Source organism: Astatotilapia calliptera, chromosome 8 (genome assembly GCF_964374335.1).
Source record: "Astatotilapia calliptera chromosome 8, fAstCal68.1, whole genome shotgun sequence".
Taxonomy (NCBI): Eukaryota; Metazoa; Chordata; class Actinopteri; order Cichliformes; family Cichlidae; genus Astatotilapia; species Astatotilapia calliptera.
In genome coordinates, this window is record NC_137429.1 from 9,182,071 (window position 1) to 9,208,423 (window position 26,353).

Here is a 26,353-nt window from a genome sequence, read left to right on the forward strand (position 1 = left end):
TGTAATTTATTTTATCAACTTTCCTTCTGACGATGCTGTCTGTGTGGAGCGCTCAGTGAATCTGCGTTCGACTACTCCGCCTAGGCTGCACTGTCGAGCGCAGATCCACTGAGCGCTCCACACAGACGGCATCGTCAGAAGGAAGAGCGCAGGGCACCTCCCCCACCCTCATTCAGATCTGGCGTTTGGAATTATTTTGGTTTTCATGTGACGTATGACCCTGAAGGTAAGCGAGTCATGGACTAAAGTAAAACAGTATGTTGGATGTGCCATGCAATGCTCAATTACATGGGTGGGAACTAGTGTGTTAGCGCAGTTAGCTCGTTAACGTGTTGGCAGTCTAGCCCCATGCACGGGGCGATCGGCGGTAGCTCGTTAACGGAGATTTGCCATGTTGTGGTGTTAAGGTCATTTCAACGAGATTAACCTGAAAGCACTAGTGGGAACACAACGAATATGACTGCACATTTACGCCGACATCATCCTAGTGCAAAGACAAAAACAACAAGCATGCTACTAACTTTAGCGGAGTCATTTAGACAGCTGTTAGCACATGATTCTCCTTATGCTGCTGAGAATATAACCCAGAAGAAGCGGATAGTATAGCTTTTATTTTGGAAAGAGACATTTCTCTGTAATAAACTCTCTTTTCCAAAGATGAGTGATTCCTCAATCAGATACAGGGCTTGCAATATCGCTAGCCTGACGTCCTGGGGCTAGCGATTTTTTCAGTCGGGCTACCAAAATCTATCTCTTCCCTGCCCGTCGGGCTATTGTAGGAAGGAAAAATATATGTCAATGCTTTTGCATTCTTTCAGAAATGTAGCTGGGTTATTATGTCATTGGCATCGGTGAGCCACTGTCAATATGTGACATATTGAAATCGCGTTTGAATTTGCGCTTGTTTTTTTGCTTTCACTTTGCAATCGTGCGAACTGTGTATAGAGAGCGACAGCACTGATCTGTGAGTGATGATAATTTGTGCACCAATTCCTCTGACATCGTCTTATTAATCGTTAGCTTACTATGCAAACATGACAAGTGAAATCTCCCGCAGCAAGCTTAAACATGTGAGAGGTTGATCACGCAGAGAATCGCTGAGCTTATGTGAGTCCGTGTGTAAAAGCAGCAGGATTTATATTTGACTACGATGACCTGGATGACTGAGAACCTTCACAGACAGATATATATTTTAGTTCTGCTGAGCCAAATAAGACAGGTCAGGGTGAAGAAGTGACAGCCAAAGAAAAGCTTACCACAAAACGGAGAAGTTATGACAAATCAGACTATAAGGCAAAAAGAAAGTGCAGCTTTATGGTTTCATGGACAAAATAATTTCTGTGGCTGCGATATGACGAGCTAAATAACCAGGGCTGCACATAAGTGGTCCGCAGGTGCGCATTCGCTGTCAAAATAAAAAACACGCACAAGGGTTAGGGTTAAATTTAAAAACTGTACTTTTGAGTTAAAATATATATTTATAATTTTAATAAATGACAAATTAAAAATGCATGAACATTTTTTTGTATCGAAAAAATATCGAACCGTGACACCAAAGTATCGAACCGAACCGAACCGTGAATTTTGTGTATCGTTGCACCCCTATTTACTAGAGGTGGTTCTGTGCTGCTTATTTTTCCTAAACTTGTGGTTTAAGAATTAAAATAATATACGATACAATTAAGATATAAAACTGTTTTTCCTGTTCCTTGAAAAGTATGGCAAAACTTGTCCTATAAAGTAGAAATGTTCTCAAACAAAAAGCACACATCAAGTAAAACACATGTACTATTTCAATAAGAGACACACGCACAAAAAAGTAATCATTAAATAAGCCGTGCTACACACACGCAACATGTTGCCCAACATGTTGCTTCTGAGAAATTACTTTAAAGCCACTATCAAAAAGAACGAGAAGGGAGACATAACATTGATTCGAATGTCACTGGGATATATATATATATAAAACCAGTTCCCCCAACAAAAGGTTTAAAAAGCTTTTGTCTGATAATACTTACCTACTATGCATGTGAAGTTTTACCTCCATTTCTAATAAGCATGTTATTGTATGATAATAATTAGAAACGTCTGCCACCACACAGCTGAAACAGTCTCGAACCCCTACTGTGTGCACGTGTCAACGCAACACGATTGGCTAATTTCCCCCCCCAATCTGACCATTTACTTCCTCCTTAAGTAAAAGCATAAAAGGTGCTCAAGGGAGTCTGAACTGTCATTTAATTTCCCTACGTCATTCAGTCAGAAAACATCGCTAATATGCAATCACCAGCCACTTTATTAGTTACACCTTGCTAGTACTGGGTCGGACCTCCTTTTGCTTTCAGAACTGCTTTAATTCTTTGTGGCATAGGTTTAACAAGGCCCTGGAAACATGCCTCAGACATTTTGTTCCATATTGACACAACACCTGTTGCACTACATCAAATAGGTGCTCTATCGGATTGAGATAAGGTGACTGTGGAGACCTTTCGAATATAGTGAACTCATTGTTTAAAAACAAAAATGTAAAAAAAAAAAAAAAACCCAGATGATTTGAGCCTTGTGACATGGTGTACTTTCCTGCTTGGAGGCAGCCATCAGAAGATTGGCACACTGAGGTCATAAAAGGTAGGACGCTGTCAGCAGCAAGACTTAGAGAGGTTGTGGTGTTTAGACCAACCATTTAAAATGGTTTAGTACCAAGGGCCCCTAAGTGTAAGAATAGCCCCCTAAACCATTACACCAGCAGCCTAAACCGCTGTTATAAGGTAGGAGGGATCCATGCTTTCATGTCGTTTACATCAAACTCTAACCCTACCAGCTGAATGTTGCAGCAGACTCAGACCAGCGAACACTTCTCTAATCTTCTTTTGCCCAATTTTAGAGAGCCAGTGTTAATTGTAGACTCAGTTTCCTGTTCTTAGCTGATATGGAGGGCACTCAGTATGTTCTTCTGCTGCTGTAACTGCTTTAAGCTTCCATGTGTTGTGCATTTAGAGATGCTCTTCTGCATACCATGGTTATAACAACTGTTTATTTGACTTTATGTGTCTTTCTATCAGCTTGATGCAATCTGGCTATGCTCCTCTGACCTGTGGCATTTTCACACCAGTCCCTGTAAACCCTAGAGATGGTTTTCTGGGAAAATCCCAGTAGATTTCTGAAATGCTCAGACCAGCCTATCTGGAACCACAACAATGCTATGTTCAAACTCCCTGGAATCAGCTTTCTTCCTCATTCTTATGCTCACTTTCAGCAGGTTGTCTACATGTCTAAATGTGTTGGTTTGCTGCCATGTGATTGGCTGATAAGAGATTTGTGCCAATAACTGGTTTAACAGGTATACATATCGTTCTGTAGGCAATTTCAGTGATTTAATACCTTTCATATTTAAATAAATTTACAGATTGATTAATTTTTTTAATATATATTTATGCATCATTTACTTGAAAACCATTTTTTGCTCAATTTCTGTAAAAGTAAATAAATAAATAAAAAGAGGAGAAAACTCATGGAACAAAGAGACTTTATGAAAAGTAATTCAGAGTTCTAAGCCTCCTTCAGAGAGAAAACAGATGAATCTCACTGGTTTTCTGTTAACAACAACAGTAACAAGTGACTCTGGCAACAGGAGATGAGCCATGAACCAGCGATGAAATTGCTGAGCAATAAGTGCAATTTGTAAAATAGAGCAAGAGAAATCATTTCACTGGAACAATAATATCGCCCCAGGCCACTAACTGTAGGAGGAGAAGAAAAAAATATTAAAGTAGTATTAAAGCAGACCATTTGTGTCTCTCACACACACACACACACACACAGAGTTGCTGCAGACAATGCAGCAGCCATCAACCTTCCAGTCACTCCAATCAACAAAATAAAACAGAGCATTCATACGGCGCAGATAGACTCATGCTACGCCAGTGCAGATTTAATACTTTGCATCACTTTGTTACATTTTTCACAATTTACCTCACAGTCTGTCATTTTAATTAATTACACGCACAAATCTTTGGCAGCCAAACAAACCCCTACCCCACTTAGCTAAAGCTGCCAAAATGAAAACCTCCATTTCTTTACAGTGAGAAGCAGGTGGGTGTCACTGCCTACTGCGCATGCTGCTGCCCACTTGCATCCATCCCAAAGGGCCTGTGGACAAAACTATACCACAGCCAACTCCCTACATTTATCTATTCCCCCCGCCAACATCACCCACTTCCTTCCTTCCTGTTTTTTTTGGTTTCCTTCCTTCTTTCCTTCCTTCCTTGTCTCCCCCCCTCCCCCTCAGATTACTGCAGTGTTTACCAGAGCTTTGGGAGACTTACCCACCAGGCCATGCAAGAGGTCAGACTTGCCCTATTGGGCTTTAAAAAAAAAAAAAAAAAAAAAGGACAGACAAAAAAAAAAGAAGCCCCACCCAAATCCTACTGGGCAAGATGCCTGCTCACGCACTGGCCTCCTGGTGTGGACGTTGTTGTGTTTGTGTGTAGGTGCATCTTGCGTCAGCAAGTCAAGACAGCCTACTGCAATACTTCTATTAGCACCAAATTCTCTAATTCAATCCTTTGTTCAGTCTATTGCATCTCCCCCTCAGTCTCATTTCATCTCCCTCCCCTGGTGTGGAGTGTCACCAAGTTTCTTGCAAGACTACACTGTTGAAAATCTCCTCCTCCTCTCCTGGCCAGCTTTCTTCTCCCCTGGCAAAAACACACATACGCACAGACCTACATTGTACTCCATGCCTCTGCAAAGAGCCAACAGTTTTCTGCTGAGCCTGTACTTTTCCTTGGTGGGACATTAATACTGGTAGCTGCCCTATGTGTACACTTGATGGCAGGGATAGAACAATAACAGCATTACAACACACTCACACAAAACAGACATACTCCATTAGTATAACTCCCGCTCTCTCTCAGTCTCCCTTTTCACACAGACACACAAATGCCATAAGACACAGACAACAACAGGGAGGCACCTAAGGAATCCGTGGGGTCTTAGTGGTTGATGAGATACATTTAGCGTAAGTGGATTAGCCTCAATACAAACCAATCCCCCATTGCAGCAAGACGAGAGAAAGGCAATGAGAGAAAGGCTGGCTGAGAAAGAAAGAAAGGCAAAGGTATAACAAAAGAGTACAGGAAAGGAGAACAAAGGTGTGTGTGTCAACACCAGAAAGGAATCTGCAGCACTAATTTGGCCCATACAAAACTGAGAAAACCTGAAGTCAGGGGAGGTCTTGCCATAGTGGCATAAGCTCCCGTCATCATTGCAACATTACACGCCACACCATGCATGAGCATGTGGGTGTGAACGTCTGCAGGGAGGCACACAAGTGAAGCAACTAATAAAATTCAGGTGTGGACTGTGCAGCAGCAGCAGCGCCAATCAATTAATTGTACAGCGGCTGTCTGCTCGCACCACAGAGGAGCGATTGAAAGTTATTTAATACCGAGTTTCTAAAGAGCGTTAGAAGATTCTGATAAGAACTCCCCACGGACACAACGACCCAATAAAAGATTTCCTCTGCAACTGGAATCATGGGACTTCTGTTTCTGCACAATTTCCAATAAGCAGGATTTTTCTACACAATATTGGGATATTTTATAACTTCAATATCTGTGGTAAGCCACAGCAGGAGGTGATGAAAAAACAAATCAGTGACAGAACTGCTTTTCAACAACACTGAATTTATGGGATTTATACAACGATATGGTGAAGTACCTTGATTTGTTAAGCATTAGTGCACTGGATTAGCCACAAGCATGAATTTAAACCTGTTATTTCAACTACAAACTGCTTCTGAATATGGTTTTCCGTGGCATCAGTGCGTACAAAGAAAATAAGCTATACTGCTCAATATTTATCACAAACAAAGTAAACGCACATCGGTGTCTGTGTCAGTGAGTGTGGTGTTAGCATACCTCTTGCAGACAGCTTCTTAGTGTTGATGATTTTTGCAGCATATTCCTGTCCTGATGATTTCTTTACACACCTACGCACCACTGAAAAAGCTCCCCTAAGAAGAAAGAACATAAACAACCAAAAATCAGTTCCATTTCAGACACTGCCTCTCTGGCACACACGCACACACACACAAAGTGTGACATTTGAAGCTGCATCTACATGTGGCAGTGGTTTGTTGTGAATACTAACAATCTCACCCTTTCCCCCCTTCTCTGCCCGTCCCTCTGTCTCAGACTCAGTTTTTTTTATTTTACAGCCATCATATACTACATCACTATAACAGGGGCAGTCAACCTGAAAAGGTGAGACAATCAAGCAAACCAGCAGTCATAACAAGCTTCTCAAGCAGCTATGAATATGAACGACCGAGTACTTTCTCTAATCTCTGATATGCACACAACACAATGCAACCTACTCCCCCCCAAGAGGAAATTCAATTTGCAACAGGCAGTACAGAGACTGGGCTGCGTTTCACACAACAATCGTCAACATTTAATACATTCACACTCACAAATGCACGCAAACATAAAAGGAAGTGCACACTACAAGACGCCTGCCACTCTGAGGAGTTTCATATTGACCTAGATGAATGCTCGCACAGTGGCTCTGGTGATTCTATGAGTCTGAGCAGTTACACAAGATGTAATTACACATGGTTTTCATAGCATCTGGACAACCTGCAGTTTCGGGCCCTTGAGAGTTTCCCTAAAAGAGAAGAAGGGCTCCTTTTTTTTTTCTTTGTTTTTTTTCTAATGCGGTGGATGATATATGGAGGGCTGCTCCTTTCTGCTGCACACTGCTCCCGGTCTCGATGATTCACCAGTAAATGAGAAGCGACAGGTGACACAAGTACAAGTCCGTGACTTGACATTAATAAGCTATGACGGAGCAAAATTCATTATCAAACAGGTGCAGAAAGAGAAGCCAGGGTAAGTGGTCGGTCTGCAGGAAGATCAGGGGCAGTGGAGGGAAGATCTGTAGATGTGTGCGTGTGTGCCAGTGGACTGGCTATGTAATCAGTGCCATCGATTACTGTCAATTACAAAGGACAGAGTGGAAGTGGCAGTTGAAATTAAGGACAGTGTATCTTTATACGGCCAGCGTCGCCCTGCTGTTGATTTGAGGGATAAAAGCCTTAGCCGGCCAAGAACAGCAGATGCTGTCGCTGCTGCTGGAGGGAGCAGAGGAGGTAGCAGTCTGATTTTTCTGCCGTCATCAAAATACCGAGAAAACACGTCATGCCTCTTACACAGTAAAAGCCAAATTGCCCTTGTAACCACCCAGAAATCACAGATCGGCTCTCTTACGGAGCCTTAACAGCGATTCATTTATTGATAACATGATGCAGGGGACAGCTGGTGCGCGGAGCTTATAGGTATTACAGTGCAAACATAAAAGCGGCAGAGCTTGGACCGAATAACTTCCTTATTAACTGATCCAGGGGTACGTAGCGTTACTCAACACAGTAACACAAATCATCTGCAGCTGCTTGGAGAAGAAGAAGAAAAAAAGAAAAAAAGGGAGGGGGGGTCGGCCTAGTTAGCTAGCGACCACAGCCTTAGGTCGAGCCCGCACAGAGCTGCCAGCCCCGTGGGCTGGTGAAATGTCACAGGGCTACGTCTCCGGCGTCTCTCGGGGCCCGGCTGACGGGTCAAGCAGACCAGAGAACACCGGCTACCAGACGCGGAAAGGCCAGCAGCTGCTCATACACCAACATCTGCGCCTTCTGCTCATCCCTACCAGCGATTAAAAGACGCAACGCTAGTCGGCTAACTCGGCCAGTTTATCAATATCAGCGTGGTAGCTCCCTGGCTAGTAACTGAACGTTAGTGCGCTCTTCCCGTTACTGCCCGAGCAGCTGTTAGCCTATAGCAGCGGTTATTTAGCCTGACTGCACTACGACAATAGCACACGCCTGCTAGCATGCACTGACAGACCACTAAAAGCAGGCAGCAGAATTAAGTCTACAAGCAATTTTGGCTAACTATCACTGCTAGCTGGCTAACCAGAAATAATATGAGGCGAGGTTGCGGGGGTGGGGGGACAAAACGACAAGACAAACACGATGCACACTATAACGTTGAGGCTGCTTACTTCCCGAGCTCCTCGTATAGCTGGTACTCATCAGTAAACCGGGTGGAAGTAGCGGTGGTTGCCATGGTTAGAGCCGTGAGAGGGGAGCCCGAGCCTTGGGGTACGACGGCGGCAGCTGCGGCGGCAGGCTCTCGTACGGGGTCCGAGAGGAGGGTAGCCTAGCCTCCAATACTAAAGCACCTTTCTGACAGGCAGGCAAGACTGAAGAGAGGCGAGCAGAGACGGAAAGGGAGGGGCTGGCTACAAGAGGAGGAGGAGGAGTGATGATGGTGGTGTGTGTGTGTGTGCGTGCGTGTACGTGTAGTAAAGAGGTGCAATCCTCGCGAGAATAGGCTCGTGCAGCAATGAGAGCGGGGCCTCCAATTCAATGAAGTCACTGAAAAAAGTGGGGAGATGATGGTGAAATGTTCTCTCAGTCATTTAGATTAAATAATTCATCTTTTGTCGGGCAGTGGATCTCACAATGAGATGCCGCTAAAGTGTACAAGAGCCACGTGACGGTCCAGAGAAACAGAGTTGGCATCCAAGATCCGTCTCTTCTCATTTCTTTCAAAATAATATTGCAGGCAACAACCCGGCAGCAGCGTTTTTACTGCACCGGTCGGGATACACCCATCACTGGGTCACACCTCACTGCAGCAGAGTCAGACTGTGACACACACACACATTCATACACACACAAGGTATAAGTTCACACTCAAGGAATCAATATTGATTAATGCAGGTCTTGCTCTCAACACAGGAGGTCGGCCTTCCTGAACAACTGAATTGACTTTGCATTTGAGGGGAGTGCATGTGCATGAGAGATAGGGATGGTTAATGGGAACAGTGTGACTGCTGTATCAGGTTTCCACTGACGAGCATCCACAGTGTGAGGGCTGTTGGCTTGGCGGCGCTAAAAGACGGTGTCACAAAGATCCAGAGTGCCTCTCTAAATGTTTAATGTGGCATGAGTGGGAGGCCATCAGAGGACAGGCAAGGTGGGGCTGGAGAGTTACAGTTAGAGGGCCTCTGCATGTGAGCAGTTCAGCTCAGAGAAGGGACAGCACACAGACACAGTCATAAGAAAAAGAGAGCAAAATGGTGATTTCACTTGAAAGTCTTTATGCGTGGTTGTCAGCGTGGGAACGCAAAAGCTGAAAACGCTGAAAAGTTCAAATATTACGAGTGGAGCCAGCTGAATCGGCGATGGAGAGCATGAAAAGGAGGCCGGCATTTATGTGCGAGCGTGTGCATGTTTGTGTGTTATGTGGAAGACAAACGAGCACTGCATTGTAGGCTACTGGCCCTATGCTGCCCTCCTTTTCCTACGTGCTAACCCCGCTGCCTCTCCTCCTCTTCCTCCACCTCCTCAGCCTCCACAAAAGTTATATAATGGTGAACTCCTCAGCCTTTGTTATCTCACACCAACCACACACTACGCCTTGCCCGCTTCATGAGAGACAGAGGAGTGAGGAGAGAGAGAGAGCGAGGAGAAAGTGGGATGATTTCTCATGAAGAAAAGAAACATAATCTGTGATTTTTCATGTTTTATTTTCAGATTGTAACAGTCACGCATATGCACACACTGTGCACTTTATATGCATGTGTTACCTACTGTGACGCAGACACTGGTTGACTGTGACTTCTCTCTTGGTTTTGCAATGAAAATGGTGCATGAAGGTGGCAGCTATTTATGCTGACATCTCTTATTACTCCCATGCCGCCCTGCAGGGAAAAACAAAGCACTCAATGTCTATGAAATTGCACTCAATCTCAAAGGAAATGCTGAATTATCATCATATTATAACATGTTTCACTATACACATTAAAGGCACTTCAAAGGTTTCCCTTAGTTAATGTATAGCTGCAGAAATGTATTTAGTAGTTCTTTGTTAAAAGCACCAGTTGAGGTTCTGCGGTAGTCAGAGCCAAAATATCATATTTCTGTTTGTAGCAGACTCTCATTGCTAACTGAAGCTGTGTTTATACCCAGAAAAGACTAACTGTGTAATCAAAGCTTGAGTAGCTGCGATACATTTAGGAATGAATTTTCCTCTGTTGTGACTAATGAGGGTGAATATGCCATCTGTTACATCATCACAACTGAGAGGGTGGATGTGGCCAGAAGCTGAGTGATGACACTCCCATTCTCCACTGCTTTTGGAGAAATAATCCGACTGGGGGAAGTGAATGAGTAACACTCTTCCTTCCTTCAGCAGATACTGTAGTGATGCCCGCGAGCAATAAGCTACCGACCCCCAACCGCTCAGCAAATCTGTCGTTGATGGTCGTGGCTGGGCTGTGCAGCGCCTGGGTGTCAGTGTGAGAGGCTGCATGGGCGAAAAGCAGGGTGTTGCTGATGAAACGCCAGTGTGCTCTGTCAGCTCGGACAGGATAAATAAATAATGGTAAGTTTGTGAAGATCACAGCAAAAATCAGGGGCGACATGTACTCGGCTCCTGTTCTTGATGATTACAGAGTTTAGTCATTCTGTGTTTCCTTCATTTCAGGGAGTGCTGCTAGAAATTCAAGCTCTGCTGACTCAGCCTGGGATTACTTCATGTGGACTATTTCACTACCTATTAAAAAATGAGCCATGAGCTGCAGTATCGGTCGGATGTTTACACACACTCATCACAGGCATGAATGTCATGGTAATTTCGGCTTTTAATGGTTTCTTGGAACTGCTCTTTTTTACAAAATGGAATGATTGTACAGCATACATCTGTAGTGCAAAAGGTTGCATATTTTGCATTTTCTCCACACAGTATCAAACGTATAAATACAGGTTCAGATTTATACATACACTCACTAAGTGGTGCTGACAGTTCTACAGTGTCTTCTAACTTAACAAGGCCAAGGCCTCTTAATTCCTACCACAACTGGTAGTTTCTCTTTGCCAGTATAAAAAGTATTTGTTTGACAGGTCTCTTTGGATTGACCAATACTCAGAATGATGGGGAAATCCAAGGAACTCAGAAGAACTGTAGATTTACACAAGCTGGGAAGGTCTGTTCTAAACAACTGCGGATTCCAACATCAGTTCAGTTATGTACAATTGCGGCTGTACATACAATCGGGGTGGCTGTAGCTCAGGAGGTACAGAAGGTCATCTACTGATCTGCATCTTGGTGGTTGGATCTTGCTGCTCCAGTCTGCATGCCAAATATCCTTTGGCAAGACATTAACCTCAAACTGCTCTCAGATGCATTCATGGGAGTATGAGTGTGTGCAAATGTTAGATAGAACGCACTTACGTAGAAAAAAACCATAGAAAAACCATAGCTTGGGTGAATAAGGCAAGCTGACGTTTTCAGCTTGGAGTGCTCAGGTAGAGTAGAAAAGCGCTATACAAGAAATTAATTTATGTAAGTAGAAGTGATTTGGATGTACCACCACTTTGCCAGAGATCTGGAAGAAGGCCCAAACTGTTACCCTCAGATAAGAGGAAATTAGCTAGGATGTTCAGGAACCACCAAGGCTTAAGCCTGCATGAACTGAAAACTGCTTGAAGAACAGCATCACTTTCCACAGTGAAACAAGTCTCATCACCGGGGACTGAGAGTTGCCCCTGGTCCAGAAATACTCCATTTTTTAATCATTTTATTTTCTGCATGGTCAGTATTTTCATTGTTACCTCCCTCACACTTTTATTTAAACATAAATCTGGATTGGTTACAAAAGTTATTCATTTGTAAATGTCGACAAAGTTGATAAGATTAAAGGTGATAAAACAGAAGAAGATACTGGATGTAACCCCATTGTGCAGCCCAAAGATAAATAGACATTGTGACATCACCTGCTGGTTTTGGACTTTGCATTTTGAAGCCTCAATTTTGTGGAGCCAGAAGTGATGAAATCTGGATGAGAGGCAGGAATGCTAAGTCATTGGGTAATGCCTGCAAGCTTTTTTAACAAGCAACATGCACAAACATATGTACATATGTGCTAATTAGTCCCAAGTAACATGCAAGTATACTCACCAGCTTTGTTGATGTTAAGCACCCCACAGCATTCTGTATTACTTGCCAGATAACTCCATTAAAAATGCTCCAAAATATACAAATACCACAAACACTGTGGAGAGGTCCAGTTCACTGACTCTAATTAGCTAAGCTTTTCAAGTGTAACTCAAGGATAAGTTATACAAACATTTCCCGCAGTGCAGTTATTATGAAAAGGGAACACTAACCATAGAGGCTCAAACCATTTTTATTCCACTCTGTTAACAGGCTTTTTAAATGCAGTGTATCTGGACATCTTAACATGGGAATCTATGGGAATTAACTCATATTTAGAGCCCTCAAGTGGCCATCGGTGGAAGTGCTGTTTGTGTGTTCGGCATAGCTCCTTAACAGACCATTAGGTTGTTTTCCACTTCAGGGAAAAGGATCTAATGGTCGCTTTGTGTGGCCTGCAACTTCATGTGCATTCCCACGATGGTACACTGTCCTGTAGGACTGTGTGTGTGTGTGTGTGTGTACAGATCATCATAGAGTAGTACCTTTAATATTGAGAGAGAAGAGAAAATGGAGACAGCTGAGATAAGCCTGGAGTCTATGTTTTTATAAATGGGGAGCACAAAAGAGAAATGTTTTTAAATCTCTCCTGTGTTAAAGCAGCTGCCGCTACATTAGCAGGCTAATTTGAATAACCTTTGCGTGTCTTCATCGTAGCGGAAACACAGACAAACAATGACCTGAAGGGATATTTAAGTGCTGCGAAAAGGGTTCCTGAGGGAAAAGGTTCCAGGTACTTTAAATGGAAAAATAACTACTGGTTGTCCTAGAAAGTTTATTCTTGTCTTCTGGATGTTGAATTTTTTAGTGCAATGTTTTCGGATGATAGAGAATGCATAAAGACTGTAGGTTGTGAGAGGTGGGCACATTTTATTTTATGGTGGCCAAGCCCATTATTTGGTTATGCTAATGTACATTTAAGCAGAGAGCTAAAAAATTTCAAGTCAACTGCTTTGAGATACAGGGCACTGAAGCAGTGTCCTTCTTACACTGTACTTCCAGTGTAAATTATAGGGGAAGGAAAAGAATAATGCAAAAACACATTGAAAACTTTGATTTTTAATTCCTGCTTTAGTTGGTCTTCCTCAAGCTCTGCTTAGAAACACTGTGGACAAACAAAGAGGGACAGTATTTGATGATTGAGATATCAACTCAGATAAACATTTCACATGTATTTTATATATATATATATATACACACAGCAGCTCTCGACAGCAAAATACTTGCGACTAGATGAGTAGCCTACAGTTTTTGCATTTTAAGATCATCAAAAATTTTTTAATGTTAGACAAAGTTAGTTAAAGTTGAAGTTAGACAAAATGCATTTTTTTAATATGATGTCATTTGTGATCAGAGACAAGCTATCCAAACCATCCTGGCTGAACAAAGGAGAGATGGTAGCTGACCAAAAAGAAAACCAAAATAATACTAGCTTAAAACTCCTAATCAGTAATTGTGATTTCAAGTATTTCCTTGGTCTTTAAAAAACAGCCTTTGATAATGATAATTTTTCTCTGGGGGTTCTTGTTTCTTTGGCCTGCATGAAACAACACGGTAAGAACACTTTAGAGTGAAGCAAGATGCACATTTTGTAATCTATCAGAACATTGTATGTAAACACATCAAACACATTCTTAAATTGTCAAATGTAAGTGTAAATAAGTCTTTATTTGTTCTCCTTCACACCTTTCTTTGACCACATGACGTCTTCCATCGAGCGCTGGGAAATGTGGTTATGAAAAGAATGTAGGAGGTACATTTTTGACAAGTCAACTGCACCCCGGAGGTTTTGTAAATTAGCAGAAGTTGGCCCCAAAAAGAGGTTCTGTAGGGTCTTGACATCACTATATATAAAATGATCTAAGATGAAAAGTGAACTGAATCAGTTTAGGCTTGTGTTCCACACACTTTAAAAACCAACAGTGCACAACTTGGACTTTACTTCCATCTTGTGTTCAACAGAGAAAACTGCAGCATGAAGGAGGGGAATAAAAACATCTGTGAAATGCAGCTTTTCACAGCACTGGTGACTTACTGTACACCACACTAGTTAAACACACACGCACAAGCATGCCTGAGAGAAAGAAAATCCAAAATAAATTCAAGCTTGTGTCCCCAGTTCTTGTTTTTTTCTTTTTACTTTTTTTAAGTCATTAAAGATGAATGCTGTACAATCAGTCCAGCCATCAATGACGAGTGTACGTAAACGTGACCACAACTTTATATTGTTCTAAGCTTTTAAGAACTGCCTAGAAAATAAGCAAACAACAAAACAGTACATTTGCAGCCATAGATCTTAAACAGTCGATGTCATTTATCTACTTATTTTCTGCACTGTCAGTGCATTCTTTGTTCATATGTAAATGTCACAAAGTTGATAAGATTAGAGTTGAAAAAACAGAAGAAGATACTGGATGTAAACCCATTGCAACCCCTCTGTGAGATCACCTGCTGGTTTTGGACTTTGTATTTGAAGCCTCAGTTTTGTGGAGCCAGAAGTGACGGGATTTAGATGATAGGGTGGCGGCTGATATCAGCTACTGCCTTTTTGTTTGTTTAGTTGCAACTAGTTGTAACTAATAAGTGTCTCGCCAAGGGACACTATAAACTGTGTCATTCAAAACACTTATGCCATTTAGTTCATTTTCAGCAAAAGTAGACCAACCTCAGTTTCAACAAAGACATAAATGAAGAGTCGCACATCAACACTCATGAAGTCTTGTGATAAAGAGTCCTTCATCACATGGAGTAGTAAAAACATAACTTGCTTATGTATTTTTACTGCATGTGTGATGTTGCAGTGTGACCATAGCATCTGTAAGGACAGTGCGCAAATACGGGGTGTGTAGGAAAGAAGTGTAGGAAATGATCATCTCATGGACGTCAATCCCAAGCCTCTGATTAATTTTGTTCCGAACGTCTTGAATAAATGCTATAGAAAGAGGTGCTCCATCCATCAGAGTCATAATAAGTCAAGAAACTTTATTTGCTTAATGCCAAATGCTGAATGTTAAACTACGTTACATTTACTCTAGCAGATAAAAATACTTGGAGTTTGTTTTTCATACTGTTGCTTATAAAGCTAAAAACGATCCTCTGAGTTTTCATTTAGATCCGTGAAGGTTTTTGGTTCATTGACTTTAATGCAAACCATTGCGCTCGTTTCCGGGTTCATATATTTTTTACAAGAAAGAAAACGGAAAGAAAAACACACCCCAAAAATCTTTTACTGGGTTTTAGTGCAGACTTTAGTTCATCCCCCGTTTGGAACAAGCTATTTTAGCATCTCCTTTCAGTCAGTTTCCTTTTTATATTTCTGTGTTCACACCCAGACCTGTGTGATTGTGGTGAGTGTATTAGGGATATCTGATCTTAGTGAAGTCACTGAATAGAAAGATGTAGGGAACAGAGCTTTTAGAGCAGTATTAAGCATGAATCTTTGCTGCATGCACGCATACACACTGTGTATGTGTGAGTGTGTGTTCATCTGGATCACCTTCCTTCTCTTTGCCACACTTAGAAATAACATCCAGATGTCTTCACTGTAGATCTGGTGAGGTTTAGGTGAACTGAGGGAACAGAAAGGGAACACAGAAGGGAACTAACAAACCTAAAGTAAAGTAAAACTAAAGTAAAAACAAAAGGCACAAATAAAAGGACAGGAAGCAATAGAAATAATCTTAGGATAACTCATACACACAAGAAAATACAAAGTAACACTGTTAACAGAAAACTCTAAATAATACAGAACTCTCAACACCAGAAAGAATCACGATTTGCAGAAAAATTCAAACCCAAGGGTCAAAGACGCACACACACATAGTACACTGTGCAGTCCAGAAGCCCCACTTTCTGTTTTCAACCAGGGAGGAAAACGTATAAAAAAATACCACCCTGCAGACAGCTGCTGGCATTTGTGGCTCACTAGGCAGACAGTAGGCAAGTATTGCTTCTATGGGTGTGTACGTGTGTGTGTAAATAGGTCATTACAAAGACCTGCAGCTTTGATACTTAAAGAACGTGAACGAGACGGAGACAGTGAACATGTAACCTGTTTGCTATGCATTTTTAAACAGAGAACACAAAAGAGATATTTTTCTAAAGACCTGGGTGAAAACATCTGTCTGAATAATCTTTGAAGGTTTGCACTGCAGTGGAAACACAGACAAACACTGATGTGCAGAAAACTTGAAGAAACACGGAAGTATTTGTTCAGGAGGGTGGACGATCAGATCTGCAGAGCAAAAAACTAGAAGCTACTTGGAACAAGGACAGAGAACAAAGGTGAGCGGCAAATTATGCTAATGAGTGATTATAACAGTGTTTTATGTTTTTGCATGGAATCAATTTAGTCTGTTGTTTTTACTGTGTGTCAGCTGTTGGGGTGCGTTTTGTTCAGCAGGAGTAGACGAGATCCAAATGATGCCAAATACAGCTGCTGCCAAGAAATGTCGCTCCCTAATGATTAAAAACTATAAACCAGTGCAAAAATGACAATTCACTATAGACAATAAATAACTAAATATAATCCACTATCCTCAAATCACACATTACAAATACTTAGCGTTGGTTTGTGAATTTTTGTTGCTCCCTAAATTGGCGCGCAAATCATCAAAACTTTCTGAACGTGTTCTTTCGTTTAAAGTTACTGAAAACCATCAAGTTTTCACATTTCAGGCCACTTTGTGAAACTCTGTGGGAGAACAAGTTTATTTCCTTCTATCAAAATATTTATCAGGTAGCGTGAAGGTGATATAACCTTTTTTATTTTGATCTGAAAGGGAATATTGCACACTTTTTTTCACGATTTCAAAGACCAGTCTTATTATTAAGACCAGGTTTATTATTCTAATGGTCACTTAGCCTTTAAACATTGTAAATTTACCATAGGTAGTAGAAATAAAAGTAAAGAGAATGAATAAAATGTATGTGCTCCGAGCTAGTGTGTTAGCAAATGAGGAAGTGTTCCAGTTGTTGGGAAGTTTTTCAGTTTTAAAAAACTGAGACTTGTTCTGTTTGATTTTTTGTTTTGTTTTGTTTTGCTTGAGGTTGAATTTTACTGCAGGCATGTTCAGGCAGCTCCTCCACACACAAAGACAGGGAAGCACGAGAGGCAAAGATGAGGTATAACTCAAAAATGGATGTTTTACCTGCAGAGAGAGAAAATGGGTCCAAAGGATTTTGTTTTCAGTGCTTCACAGCTCTGCTGTCCACAGGTTGCTGACAGAACCAACTAAAGTTGGAATCACATCTAACTGACAATTTAATTTTTGTTTTGCTTTAGAGTGGCCTCTGTTTTTATTAGGGTGAGGGTGTGTTTTCTTTTCTTTTTTTTTTGCTTGTTTACTTTCTTCTATTCATTTCTGACATAAGAATAAGCTCCAGAAGTTAATAATTTCAAAGTTGCACCAAACTGATAATATTTAACACAAACATGTCCATAATGTTTAAAGTAATCCTTCTTACAAATGACCTAAACTAATCGCAGAGTTCTAACTTTAATCTCAAAATTCTGAGAAAAAAGTCAGAAATCAGAGAAAAAATAATTCTGAGAAAAACATCAGAATTCTGGAAAACAAGAAGAAAAAAGAAGAAAAAAATAGCTTCCATGTCTGAAAAATAAAGCAGGCACTGAAATGCATTAAATCTGCTTGGCCAGCAGACCTTCCAGTTGTATATTTGGCTCCATTCCTTAGCAAACGAGCTCAGCAAACACTTTGATGACAACTTTATGGGCTGTCAGTATCAGACAAAACAATTTTTTATCTGTTACATGATTTTGATGTTTAGATTTAGATAGTCATTTTGTTCCACAAATTACTTCTAACATCTTCTTTCTTGTCTTTCATCATCAATCCACAGACCTGAAGACCCTTATCAGCTGATTGTGCACTTCCACATAAGACTTGCTGACAGTTAACAATGACTACTCTAGCACAAGTTAAAAAACTGCTGAAAGATTACCTCGACGAGCTAAATGAATCTGATCTAAGATCCTTTCAGTGGTACTTGGCCTTGAATGAGACAAAGGGACAACAAACTATCAAGACATCTCATCTGGAGAATGCTACCAGAGAGAAAACTGTGGACAAGCTGGTCCAGGTTTATGGGGAAGATGATGCTGTGAAGGTGACAATTGACAATTTCAGTAGCATTAAGCGCAATGACCTGGCAAAAAAGTTAACTGAAGGTAAAATGCCATGGTGGTGTTGACACATCATGCAAACATTGAATATTTGTTCATTTGCATCTTCTTGTCTTGTTCATTATCTCTCCCAATGCGTAACATACCGTCGATTTGTCACGTCCATAGGCCTCTCATAGTAACACAAAAGGTAACTTTCCACGTTCTTATGAAATGCTCAGTTTTCAATTCAATCAAATAGAACGCTGCAAAGCGGCTTTCTATTCCATCCCTAATCTTAACCGTACCCTTAACCATAACCTTAATCATAATTTTAACCATGCCTAACCCTATCCCTAACCCTGACCCTATCCCTCCTAACCATAACGTTGTTAAGTTGATTTTCATGTCACACGTAAAACACACTTAAAGATTCATTCCAACCGACTCTCATGTTGTTCTTGTCCTCTCTGTATTTAATGAACATACTTATATGCTCTTAACAATACCGCCTATCGCATGATCCTCTGTGACGCCAACAGAGGGACGGCCTTCATCTCATGAAAAAAACTTATCAATGGCTTGTGATCCATGATAATCATATACTTCCTGCCATACAAGTACCTATGAAAATACTGTACACCTGTCACGGTTAACGCTGGCCAACCATGGGGATGTGGGGAAAGGAGGACCCAAATGCTGGTCTCTTTGATGCAACAGTGCATTTATTTACAGTGCAGGGAAAATAACAATAAATCCCCAGTGCGTTCCCGACTCCCCTGACATATCTTCTTCCCAGTGTTAGTGTTCTTTGTCTCCGCTCCTTAGTGTTTGAGCACCCATGCTCGCTGCCCTCTCATCTCCACACTCTCCTGTGGAATAACAAAGAGGCAGCCGTCAGACACACCACAATGCAGCAGACTAAACTTACTAACTGGCCAAGAGACTAACGTGAAGTCACGCATTGATCCAGCATCGGAGAGAGCTCCACCACACTCTTAAGTAGCTCCTCCGATGAGGCTTGATCAGCTGCAGGTGTGTGATGGTCTTCAGGTGTGGCCAACCACCTGGCAGGGCCACACCCACCAGGTCTGAAGGTGCTCCCAGATACACCTGCATCCACACACACACACACACACCAAAAATACACATGTCCATAATTGCTCAGACCCAGGACCCTGACAACACCAAATATTAAAGCCAATCCTTCTTTATCCAGCTGTTAGTAGTTCTTTTCTGTTACGTTCAGTGTACGTGATGCAAACCCAATAGGTTTCTCCTGACCATCTGCTGAGCTATCTCTGCTCCCACTAGGGGGATGCATTGCAAGAAAAAATCCAATCTTTCTTCTCATCATAGTGCACCAATACACTACTTGACAGTAGCAATAGTTCCTTTGACTTACAGAAAACCTTCTTCTGTTCTGGTCCCCAACACCACGGTTCCTCCTTTCTCAGATGCTTGTGCAGTGGGGCCAACAGCATGGACAAGTTTGGCAAGAACTTATTATAGAACTTCAACAACCCCAAATAAGCTTTGAGCTCTGTCGCTGATTTTAAGGGTGGCACCTCCTGCACTGCTTTCACTTTTGCCGGCACTAGACATAATGTGGTCATATCCACCCGATGTCCTAGAAATGTCACTTCCTTCTCCATGAACTGACATTTGCTCCTTTTTAAACGCAGCCCCGCCTCATCTAAGTGCTGCAGTACTCCATCCAGTGTCTGAAGATGTTTTTGGTCATTTTTTGTAGTCACCACAAATCCTGGCACTGGAGTCTGGCTTTAGTATTGGTACAATGGGTGCTGCCCAATCAGAGAATTTCACTGGCTGGATAATTTTCTCCTCCAACAGTCTCTCCACTTCTTGCTACACTTTCTTTTTCATAGAAAACAGAACTAATTGTGTCTTATATAAGCAAGGTTTGGAATCACTGGTGTCTTATATAAGCAAGGTTTGGAATCACTGGTGTCTTATATAAGCAAGGTTTGGAATCACTGGCTACATGTATCTTTGCTGCGAACCCCTTTAGCGTTCCTAGCTCATCCTTAAACACTGTTGCATGTCTGGCCAGTATCTGCTGCAGCATCTTCTCTGCCTTCTATCTCATGTATAGGATGCCACTCTAGTTGGAGGGCCTTAATCCATCCGCGACCCATCAAAGTAGTTCTAGCCCCTTTAACCACCGCCATCCAGTGTTTTTCTTACTGTCTCTGAATTCCACCTTCACTTTGGCTGCTCGTGACCTTTGGCTACCTTGTGGCCTCCACACGTTCTCAGTTTGATTCCACACTTGCTTACTTTGGGTGCATTACTGCCTTTAAAAGGTTTTTTAAATGTCTCCTTTGACATGATAGTGAAGCCACAGCCCGTGTCTGTTTCAAAAATCACATTCTGTCCATTTACTTTTAGTTCCTTTCTGATGGGTTCCTCCCTCGGAATACTAATCTCCTCATGCATATTGTACATAGTCACACTACTTGCCTTTATGTGCTGATCTTTTAGGATTTATCTTTTTAAATTATGATCGTGTTCTTATTTGTGGTGATTTTAACATTCATATATGCTGTGAGGCGGACCTATTGGCTAAGGACTTTCTTGCCCTTATTGACTCTTTTAATCTCACTCAGTGGGTGAGAAAATCAACCCACACTAAAGGCCATATGCTGGACTTGGTATTGTCGTATGGACTGGATATTTGCATCACAGACATTAATGATGCTGGGATTTCGGACCATTTCCCAGTTATGTTTGATGTTCAGTTATGCAATATGGAACTGAACTCTGAGGGTCCACTGTGCTTATCGCGTCTGATTAATTCTGAGGCTGTTGCCCTTTTCTCTGCGGCCTTTGCTAACTCTGTCTGTTACGATGACATTAGTAATGCACCTCTCTCGGTTGATGGCGCAGTCAACTCTTTTATTTCTACATGCTCTTCTATTTTGGACACTGTGGCTCCAGTAAAGACTAAACGCCGTAAAACCTCTCGCCAACCCTGGCTAAATGAATACACCCTCGCTCTTAGACATGAACGTCGTCGAGCTGAGAGGAGATGGAAAAAAGATCAACTTCAGGTGTCCCTTGACATCCTGCATATGAGCCGGTCTAAATTTCAGAAGGCTGCCAAAATGGCAAAAACTTCTTTTTTGTCGAACATCATTGCAACTAATAGTCACAATCCTTGAGTTCTGTTTAAAATCTTTAACTCAGTGGTTAATCCTTGCTCTGATGTTTCGATGGGTGCCTCCCCGGCCCTCTGCGAAAAGTTTCTAAATCATTTCATAGATAAAATCTCAGTGTTAAGGGCCCCACATTCTCCGGCAGTAAATCAAGCCCCAGTTTCCGAATGTTCAACGGTTTTTCAACAGTTTGAACCTGTGTCGTTCTCGACTTTAAAGGAAATGTTGCTGTTGCTAATCACCTCACTGATGCTGCTAGGAATCTTGGAGTTTTCATAGATAGTTCCTTCAAACTAGATAAACAGGTTTCTACTTTGGTAAAAACCAGCTAATTTCTAAGGCTAAACCTTATATACCATGCAAAGATCTGGAGAAACTCATTCATGCTTTCATCACTTCAAGACTAGATTATTGTAATTCTCTCTACTTGGCCCTTCAATCTTCCCTCCTTCAGCGATTGCAGCTGGTCCAAAATGCTGCAGCACGTCTCCTGGCACTAGAAAGTATGATTCTATCACCCCTGTTCTAGCCAACTTACATTGGCTTCCTATTAAATATCGAATTGATTTTAAAATTTTATTGTTTACTTATAAAATCCTAAATAATATGGCACCTGACTACCTAGCTGATCTCCTCTGTCTGTATAGCCCTAAGAGAGCACTAAGATCATCGGGCAACTGCTCTTAGTGCAACCTAGGTCTCGGCTGAAGACCAGAGGAGGCCGTGCCTTTGCCGTTGCCGCACCCAGGTTATGGAATATTCTTCCTCTTCATATTTGCGCATCAGATTCTATTCAATCTTTTAAATCACGTCTAAAAACGTTCTAGTTTAACCTGGCATTCCAGGCTAATTAGGGTAATTTACATCTGGCTTTGCATTTAGATTATGTAATTATTTTATATTTTATATCTGTAATTTATATTTTATATTGTGATTTTTATCTGTATCATGATTTTACTGGAAAGCATTTTGGTGTACTTTGGTCTTTAAAATGTGCTATATAAATAAATTTTGATTGATTGATTGATTTCAGCTTCTTTCTCCTCACTCTCCCCATTATCCAAAAGTTGATTCTGTTCATCTGGACGTAGCGTTTTGTGAGAGAAATGTTTCGTCACTTGGATGAGTGACAAAACATTTCTCCCACAAAACGCTACGTCCAGATGAACAGAATCAACTTTTGGAGATTTACTTTCCTGGATGATTGAGAATGCATCAAGATGTTTTCTCCCCATTCTCCTCTTCTAAGACATATGCTTGTTTTCCTTGTCTGCCAGCCACACCCTCCTTTTTGTTCCGTTTTTTCTGCAGACCCTTTTTATGTGTCCCACCTTGCCACAGTTGTGGCACTTTTCTGTAACAAACCTGCAGTCACCGGCCACATGATTTATCCCTCCACATCTGTAGCATTCCCTGATATCTTGTTGTGACTTCGAGCCGACGTCCTCCATCTTGTTCACCGATCCTATTCGTTTACTGAATCACGACTGCTCCGTCATGCTCCTCAAGCCCACAGTGTCTCTGTTACCTGCTTCCTTTGCTTGAGAAAACTTCAGCACTCAACAGCACTGCTCGCTTCTTCTCCTCCTCCTCCTTAAAATAATTTGCGACAGAGAAGTAATCCAAAATCTCACAATATTCTTCCCAGGATTGCAACTCGCTATCAAACAGCACCACCAGGCCCATGGTGGTAGCCATCATTCCTCACCCAGAGTTATACTTTTGTTGGGGGTTTTCTGTAGGACACTGTAGGTTTCCAGAAAGTAGTCATAAATACATTTGTGATTATCATAGAAAATATGGCTGGAAATGAGCAAAGAAAAGTATTGTTTTGTGAAGAAAATTGCCTTGATTGATAATTATTATGCCTACTGGGATGGGCAGTGGAGTATAAAGGAAGGTTATCAGGGCCTACTGGAGAGTGTGAGATGGTTACGGTTGTGAGATGGTTACGGTGAGGGTAACATGTAGGGTGGTTCAGCCACTTGAGCTTTGCAAATAGACTACTTTTTTTTTGTTTTTCATTGAGTTACGTTTATTTATTTTTTAAATTCTTTCTGTAATTAGTTCTTTGTGCACTTGGGAGGCCAGCATAATAAAGTACACACTCCGAACCCTGCCTGACTACGCCTATATTTGTTCGGGAGAAGTTTCTGAGAGGACCCCGCGGCAGTAACATGCTGACGATTTGTCACAGTCGTCGGTATGTTACGCGTTGGGATGAGAACCTGTTCATAGACATCATCAAAGATGGATGCAGCTTCTGGGGCAGAAAAATTAAGCCAATGATTAAATGCCTTAAACCTGCATTTCATGTAAAGGCCACCAGATGGCGACAAAAAACCTCCAGATCTATACAAGTCTCTCTGTAAACCATTTGCTCCTGAGTTCAAGGTCTCTGTCATTTATATTCGGTCATACTGAATAAAAATGGTCTGTTTTGTAAATTTTGGTTATTTTGTGATATTAAAAATGTGAAATTTCTTTGGTATTCTCACTCGTTGGCTAAGAACTCATCAGTACTGCATCCATCTTTTATAGTGTCTACAGCATTGGTTTAAATAGCAGTGACAGAGATGCCACACCCTTTGCACTGGATTAAATAAACAATAACATTTGTATATATTTTATTTTAAGCAACTTCCAGAAAGGACAAGCCAAATAATGAAGAGGCAAGTGGTGAATATTCAATTGATGAGGAATCACAAGATGAAGAGTGGAATGATGAAGAGGAAGAACAGTGGAATGAAGAAGAAAACGAGGATGAAGAGTGGAATGAAGAAGAGGACGAGGATGAAGAGGGGAATGATGAAGAGATAAGAGATGAAGAGTGGAATGAAGAAGAAAACGAGGATGAAGAGTGGAATGAAGAAGAGGACGAGGATGAAGAGTGGAATGATGAAGAGGAAGAAGATGAAGAATGGAATGATGAAGAGGACGCAGATAAGGAATGGAATGATGAAGAGTCAAGAGATGAAGAGTGGAGTGATGGAGAGCCAGTGGTCAAAAAGAGAAGAAGAGTCCATTGATTGAAACCTCAATGATGAGCTGGAGGTGGGAAAAAATCTAGGAAATGTCGCGTCATCAGCAAGTCGTCTACAACCCTGAACCTCCAATTATTTTTGAAACTGTCTTTTCCTAGTGCAGGGGTGTCAAACTCAAATACACAGTGGGCCAAAATTCAAAACAGGAACAAAGTCGCGGGCTAACGTTTATATTTATTGAAATATATTTATTCTCCAGATATAAGAATGAATCTTTTTTTATGGACTCAAACACGTTTGAGTATTCAGTTTTTTCTGAAAAACGGTATATGGAACAAGCAAAGCTTAATACTAAACAATATATATATTAGCTGTATAATACCAGTAGGCCAGCTCTAATAGTAATCTGGTATGGCTTCGCGGGCCAAATGTAATTAGGCTGCGGGCCAAATTTGGCCCGCGGGCCAGAGTTTGACACCTATGTCCTAGTGGATCAACTGACCACTAGGAAAATACATTTTTTGTCATGGTCCCTGTGCCTCCCCGGCCAGCCCAGTGTGGCCACAAGTGTTTGTTGTTTTTCTCTCACTCTGTCTCTCCTACCTGTCTGCCTGGGCGGAGCTCTGATTGGGCTCCTGCCCTTGGCCCACGCACCTGCAGCTGATCTCGAGCGGATTGCAGTTCTCTGGCTCTTAAGGCTGGGGCTCTGAGCTGTTCGTTGCTGGAATATTGAGTAACTCTCGTTAGTATTGCCTGGCTTCCTTGCGATTCTACTGTTCCCGTGTTTGCCTTCGACTTACCCTCGTCTGTGTAAACAGGTTTACCTGGATCAGCCCTTTTGTGACCCCTGGACCCCGTGAGTAGGAGAGTGAGCTGAGCTGCTTGTGTGGAGACTGTTTGGACGAGGAGCAGAGCGAGTGCGAAGAAGTGTGTCTCCCCAGCCAAGTGATCCCCGGGACCCTGGTGTTTCCCCCCCCTTCACGTGTATATAGTGCACCAGTGTGATTAATAAAGTGTCGTTGAACTGTGCTACCTCAGTCTGCGCCTGAGTCCGTTCCACTCCCGTGACAGTTTTCTTATTTCTGTCTGTTTGTAATTTTTTTTGTAATTTGCAGATGTTACTTGGTTTAACATGCTTGAGTCACTTGTAAGAATTGCTACTGACACAATTGTAACAAATTCAGATTTCTTGGTTTTAAAATGTTTCACAGTACAAAAACTCCAAAAAGTGTTAAGTCCGCCAAAGAGTAATTTAATAATAGAAAAAATAAAGTAAAATATGTTGCAGACGTTTCTGTTGAGCTGCTGATGTATGGTAAGACTATTCTGCTTATGTACAAAAATCACAGTTTATTAATCAAATACCATCAAGATGATGGTTGCAAATAGTTTGTTTCACAGATTTTAACTTTTGTTTTTAGCGTGTTTTGTTTGGCAGCTTTAGCTTTTAAGCTAAACATATTATCTTTTCCAAGACAAGCTCTAAAACTCTCCACGGCAATGTTCCCTCTAATTTTTCATGTGTCTGAGCGAACACACAAACTCCCTGAGCGGTCCCTTGGACCACTGTGAGCGACAGCAGACGTGTGCACTGTGGTCACGCCAGCATCCAAGTTACATGGTTTATTAAAATAATCAAATTACAGCATTTACATTTATGTTAGACTACTTTTAAATAAGTGCTTTATCCCACTTACAATGAAAATTAAAAAAAAATCCTGTTCATGACCTGTGTAGTATGTTAACACTATTGGAAGTAAAAATAACTTGAACTCCAGTTTTGAAAACACAACTTTCTTTTTTTTTAATAAAGCTCTGACTTGTATTATGAGTCTGTGGTCTGGGAGAGAGTCCTGTAACTCTCTGTCTGCAAAATACAGTAAATAATGACCAATGTTGGGCAATTAATTATATAGCTACTTCTTATATAGACAATAAACAATATAAACAACGATAGTATTCAGGAAGAAAACCAAACATTGCATATATTTTTTATCATAACTCTGG

At 41.4% G+C, this 26,353-nt stretch overlaps 2 protein-coding genes and 2 long non-coding RNA genes across 20 annotated transcripts in view; 2 read left to right on the plus strand and 2 right to left on the minus strand.

The window, feature by feature from the left end:
• The window catches only part of LOC113028221 (calcium/calmodulin-dependent protein kinase type II subunit gamma), a 39,033-nt gene extending 30,707 nt beyond the window's left edge, over positions 1-8,326 (minus strand). For all 15 annotated transcript variants that reach the window (XM_026178321.2, XM_080305412.1, XM_026178316.2 and 12 more), the window contains exons 1-2: positions 8,059-8,326; positions 5,922-6,016 (exon numbers count right to left, since the gene is read on the minus strand). In XM_026178321.2, the coding sequence (XP_026034106.1) occupies positions 5,922-6,016; positions 8,059-8,123 (160 nt within the window). In that variant the 5' untranslated portion in view covers positions 8,124-8,326. The remainder of the gene's footprint in view (positions 1-5,921; positions 6,017-8,058) is intronic.
• A 1,860-nt stretch (positions 8,327-10,186) lies between these two features.
• On the plus strand, positions 10,187-10,640 carry LOC145430377 (uncharacterized). The gene is made up of 2 exons (XR_013910940.1): positions 10,187-10,448; positions 10,551-10,640. It is a non-coding gene; the product is annotated as an uncharacterized LOC145430377 (long non-coding RNA).
• A 5,427-nt stretch (positions 10,641-16,067) lies between these two features.
• Positions 16,068-25,375, plus strand: LOC113028382 (uncharacterized). 3 transcript variants are annotated; one of them, XR_013910942.1, is made up of 4 exons: positions 16,068-16,343; positions 17,922-18,249; positions 24,000-25,129; positions 25,165-25,375. XR_013910942.1 is itself a non-coding variant. In XM_026178622.2 (3 exons), exons 2-3 carry the CDS (start codon positions 17,982-17,984, stop codon positions 24,389-24,391), a joined length of 660 nt encoding a protein of 219 aa, XP_026034407.2. In that variant the 5' UTR covers positions 16,068-16,343; positions 17,922-17,981; the 3' UTR covers positions 24,392-25,375. The 3 variants fall into 3 exon arrangements, 1 of the variants encoding a protein (XP_026034407.2); XR_013910941.1 differs by having other exon boundaries at positions 24,000-25,088; XM_026178622.2 differs by having other exon boundaries at positions 24,000-25,375.
• Positions 18,891-25,124, minus strand: LOC145430381 (uncharacterized). The gene is made up of 3 exons (XR_013910945.1): positions 24,950-25,124; positions 19,135-19,296; positions 18,891-19,055 (listed from the first exon to the last, which is right to left on the minus strand). It is a non-coding gene; the product is annotated as an uncharacterized LOC145430381 (long non-coding RNA).
• Positions 25,376-26,353: the final 978 nt, after the last annotated feature.

Excerpts from the sequence above, each read along its gene's own strand:
- LOC113028382 (XM_026178622.2), top strand. The coding sequence starts at position 17,982 with ATGACTACTCTAGCACAAGTTAAAAAACTGCTGAAAGATTACCTCGAC. Across the intron at positions 18,250-23,999 it reads GGCAAAAAAGTTAACTGAAG|CAACTTCCAGAAAGGACAAG; the intron begins GTAAAATGCCAT and ends TTTTATTTTAAG.